This window comes from Alligator sinensis, unplaced genomic scaffold, assembly GCF_000455745.1.
Source record: "Alligator sinensis unplaced genomic scaffold, ASM45574v1 scaffold387_3, whole genome shotgun sequence".
Taxonomy (NCBI): Eukaryota; Metazoa; Chordata; order Crocodylia; family Alligatoridae; genus Alligator; species Alligator sinensis.
In genome coordinates, this window is record NW_005843027.1 from 391,925 (window position 1) to 397,009 (window position 5,085).

The 5,085-nt window shown below is 50.2% G+C and overlaps 1 protein-coding gene across 1 annotated transcript in view; it reads right to left on the reverse strand.

Annotated features, from left to right (window-relative positions):
• PIH1D3 (PIH1 domain containing 3) overlaps positions 1-5,079 on the reverse strand; it is a 25,962-nt gene extending 20,883 nt beyond the window's left edge. Inside the window, exon 1 of the mRNA XM_006036837.2 lies at positions 4,947-5,079. Coding sequence (XP_006036899.1) covers positions 4,947-5,054 — 108 coding nt within the window. The 5' untranslated portion in view covers positions 5,055-5,079. The remainder of the gene's footprint in view (positions 1-4,946) is intronic.
• Between the last annotated feature and the right edge of the window lie 6 nt (positions 5,080-5,085).

The following is a 5,085-nucleotide window of genomic DNA, read 5'->3' on the forward strand; positions in this document are numbered from 1 at the left end:
AGATGAGCCACTTGCCTCCGCACCCTCTAGCTCATCCTCCTTATGGGGAAGGAGACCTGGCTCTAGGAGAAACTTGAGGGGTATGGAGCACCACATCAGATTACTCCCCCTCCTTCCCCAGAACTTCCCTTGCTATGGCACTCAGATCCAGCTCTAGCTCTTCTTCTAGCACTGGAAGGCTCAGGATGGGAAGTGAAATGGGGGTAGAGGAGACTGTCATGCTGGTGCTGCTTTTTGTTGTCATGGTGGTGGTGGGGCGGTGTGACAGGGTGCCATCTTTGGCTGCATTTTTCTTTCTTTAAATAGGTCAGTGAGTGTGCCCGCCTCAAGTCTTGCTGAATTTTCCTTCTCTGGGGATCAGCTCCCCCCTCCCCCCTTACTCACCTGCCATGACTTGACATTACTTGGTTCTAAAAAGGGAGGCTGACCCACAGGTTCCCAGAGAGGCTCCAGGCTCACCAACTGTAGGATAATGGGCTGTTGCCTTAACAGCAATAAAAATGCATGTTCCTACCTCCGCTTGACATGCCCCGTGATGACTCTGAAACTCATGCTAAGCTCGGGCCTACTCAAAAAAGTTAAAATACAGAATACTGATGCTAACTGCATAATGCAAGAGGATGCGAGTTCATGGCTAGGCCATCTGAGGAAAAAAAATAATCAGGTATCTCTTTCAGCTTATCTTGCTATATTCAGGATGATTTCAGGCAGGCTCCTGCTCCTAGTTGTCTGGTGTGTAACCATATGACATGTCTATCCTTGATTAATTAGTATGGTAAATATTTCTTTTGTGATTAACACATGTTTATGTGCAGGAAGAGACATTTTCCATATGTGATAGATATCTCCTCCTGATTTAGTCTAAGGACATGTATGTTTTTCCTGGCTGTTAATCAGTTTCTTGTTATGTTCCAAACTGGATAACCTCTTGTTACTGAAGAAAGCAATTCATTCAAATTAGAAATTTCTGATAACCAGTAATGAGCAGGTTAATTAACAGAATTTTCCCCATCAATTACTGCTTGGGACTCTCTCTTGATTTACACAGCTAAAAGAATGTTTTGAAGATATTAAGCTAAGGGTATTAAAAGTCAGTAAAACAGCAAACAGCGCGCATGCTTCAACACTGATAAATCTCTCTGACACCAGCTGCTGATGCACCCAACTTACTCGAGAAGTTGAAGAGAAACAGACTGCCTCTTTGTTGCCTGTTTGGTGAGAAATCATCACCTTATAGCTAATTACTGGACTTTGATTTGGTTTGGGAATCACTTGACTTGATTTTAAATACTTTTTAGTAAAAAAAGCCTTTTTGTCACTCATTGAACAAAGTGTTGTGTTAATCCCTGGGCTAGTCCAGAATCCTAGGTTTTTATTTGCTAACACCCCGTGCCTCACAGATAGTCAACAGATGTTTTATAAATTTCTCTTTATGTTGGGTTCTCAGCCACTGTGGGCTTACTCCCTCTCTCTCTAGCTAGGCCTGTCAGTCAAAACCCACTCTGAAGCTCCAGCCCTTTAACCCACTCAAGCTCAAGACCCTCCATTCCATGCTCTCCACAACATCAGGCCTATTGGCCCTTCTACACTGCGCCCCTACAGCATCAGGCTGTTGGGGCCTCAGCCCCCTCCAGCTTTGCCCCTCTTTCTGTAGTTCAGGCCTTTTGCCTAAGCCTACCCACCTGGACCTGGCTTCAAGTGACTTTGGGCTCATGGCCCTAGTGCTGCACCCCTAGTGTGAGCCCTCTATCCCAGCACCCCTCATTGCTAATGAGGCCTCTTCCTCCTCCCCTACAGCCTCAGTCACAAACCACCAACATTTTAACATTAAACATAAATCATAGGCTCCTATGGCCATATAATGAAAATTTTAAAAAAATAAGAGACATAAAGTGCCTCCTTACATGTAATTATGCTTCTCTCACAGTGGTGTATTCTTCCCAAGGAGGCTGCTGCTGCTGCTGCTGCAGCTACTCCCATAGTCATTGGCATACTCTCTCTGCTGCCTCCCTGGCCTTCTCCACTTGCGTTTATATGGTTTTGGCCTTCCCATTCCTGTCACCTGACCAGCTGGCAGGGCTCAATCCTTAACCCCTGCTTGACCAGTCGACTGCACCCAGAAGGTTCTGGATTTAAAGGGGCTGCCCTGTTTCTTGATAACAGGGCTAGGGTTCCCTGTTACAGGTGGGTTATGGCTGGCACACTCGGAGGGGATGCAGACTCAGGCGCAGGCAGTGGCACTGCTCCCCTTTCCTTGCTGCCTGTAGAATTAGTGGAAGCCTCATGCCTGCTTGTTGTAGCAACGAGGGTGCATCTCAGTTTGGGGGGGATGGAACTTACAGCTCTTCCTCAGCCCCTTCTTCTGCCCTTCCCTGAAGCCTTGCCAGCTGCCTTTGCAGCACGCATCATGGTGTGTTTCATAGTGTCTTTGCCTTGGGTTGCTGGAAAATCTGTGTGTTCTTCTGTAATGTAATCTGATTTATGTAATATATGTAGATAATTGTATATGTATGTGTATTTATGTAATGTATGTATGTATTTATATATTTGTGTAAGAAATAAAATATGTAAATGTATGTATGTGTTCTTGTATAAATTCTATATTATTTATTCTATAAATTCTATAATATGCAGTATATGCTGTGCTTCCCTGTACAGTGAATGGAATGCACACTGTGAGAGCAAGTACAGATTTCTTTTCTGGGGGAAAAAGAATCAAAATAGACTATCAAAAACAAAAAGAGGATTTTTGGGGAGGAATAAATTGAAAGGAATCAATGAATATAATAAAATAAAATGGTATAGAAAGAAAAGTTATTGATGAATCCCATTTGCTGGGCCAGCAAGTGGGAAATGAATGATAGCCTGCCTTTGTTGCCTGATGCTGCTGAGCTGCTGGAAGATACAGCTCAGTAACTGACCCCAAGGCAGAAAGCAGCTCAGTTCAAACAAGGCTGCTTTTATGCTGTTTTTCCATTCCTCCCCCAGAGCACTGGGATTGGAAGTGACCTCAGGGAAGGATCACAGTCACTGGCCAGCTACATAGTCAATATCAGAGCATCCCTTCCCACCTCTACCCCTACCCTCTCCTTACTTTCTGTTTCCCTGCAAGCAAGCCTGGCTTCAGCTTCAAAACTCGAAAGGTTTCGAAACTTTCAAAACATTTTGAGAGCCCTCATTTTGTTTTGAGGCTGTTTTGAAGCCTTTTGTTTCATTTAGATTTTGCTGTTTCGAGCTCAAAACAAGTTGAAACAGCGTTGAAACGAAACAGCCAGCAAAATTTTGCACAACCCTACTGCGCACACCCTGGAAGAGGCATGGGGGGCATGTGCCCCCCGGATTTGTATGGGGGTGAAGATGGGCTTCCCACTGTGGGCTCGGGGCCAGGGGCTGTGGGCAGGAGTGCGGTGGGCAGCAGCAGCACTGGAGGGGTGGCTACAGGGTGGGCTACAGACACCCCAAAATTCCCCATCACCCCCCCCTCCAGCGCCACCACTGCTTTCCATGCCCTGCCCACAGCCCACCTCCCTGCTGGGAAGAGGCTGGTGCAGCCCCTGGCCCTGAGCCCACACTTGCCCTGTGCACAAATCCAGGGGGCATATGCCCCACATGCCTCCCCCAGGGGCAACCGCAGTGATGGGGAGCCACCGAGCCCCCCATACCCTCTGGACGAGCTCCATCCCATGCCCTGCTCTGTGCTGGCTGGGCAGTGCCTGCCCTTGCCCGACTCCCTCCCTCACTGTAGGCGCCTTGATCTGCCCCCTGTCCCCTTGCCTCCTCCATGCTCCTTCCCCGCAACAGACTTACTGGCCGGATGCTGCTGTCCAAGCTGCTGGGTTGCATATCGGCTATTGGATTGGTATCGGCTGATACTGCTGGTTAATAATCGGCCATTGGTATTGGCCAAAAAAATCTTTATTGGTGCACACTAGGGGTGTGCAAATCAGGCCTTATTCGATTAGGATTCGGCCCAAATCAGGGACAGTGATTTGATTCATCTATTCAAATCACTGTCCCTGATTCGATTTGGCTGAATCCCAATCTGAAGACTCAATGCTGATTCAGAGAATCAGCAATTCGGACATAGACACAGCTTTAAAAGTTGTTTCTACATACCTCAAGGTACCAGCGTGGCTTGTGAACGCTGCAATGCTGGAGCAGATGGAGCATCCCACAAGCGTGCCGGGAGGCCCTCCACATGCTTGGCGGCAAACCTGGAAGTGGACTGGCAGTACTTCTGGTCCACTTCCAGGTCTGCTGGGGAGCACGCTGGGCCCCACCCCGGTGCCTCCCTGGGTCGGCAATTGGCCATAGGGGCACAGGGAGACCCCAGGTGCCCCCCCCAGACCCAGGAGGCACCAGTCACTGAGCCGCTGCGGTGAGGGGGACAGAACCCCCAGTGCGCTCCCCGGCAGACCTGGAAGTGAACCGGAAATGCTTCTGGTCCACTTCCGGAATCTTTCTGAATCAATTTGGAGGTTTCCAATTTGATCTGCAGAGATTAAAAGATCCTCTGATTCGATTCGGATTTGGAGATTTGGCCACCGAATTGAGCCGAATCTCCACCGAATCAAATCAGGGACTGAAGATTTGCACAGCCCTACTGCACACCTGGTAACATAGCTCCTATTACACAGCCCTGCAGGCTGTTTTTAGCTCTTGCTGCAAGCATTAACTCAGGTGCAGACATAAGTGAAGCAGGGCGGGGGAGCAGTGGGCCGGCGACGGCGGGGCCGCTGACACGAAGGTGTCGCCTTGTGGCGCCGCTCCGCCGTGCGGCACGAGCGGGCGGCCCAGGGCACACACCGCGCCCTGGAGCCGCAACGAGCGCTTCAAGGCACGTGAGGTGCGGAGCGCGGAGCTCGCAGCCGCCAGGTCAAGGCCACTCCCGGCCGTGGAAAAGCCCCGGCCCCGCCGGCCGCGTAACGTGCGTGTCCGGGCCTCACCCCATCGTCGCAGTCGACGTCCGCGGCGTCCCCCTGCGGGGACGCCAACAGCTGCGCCAGGGCTCGTAGTGAAGAGGCCGACGAGGCCGAGCCCAGGTCCGCCTCCATCCTCGCCTGCAGCCCCGCGCCGGCTCCGACC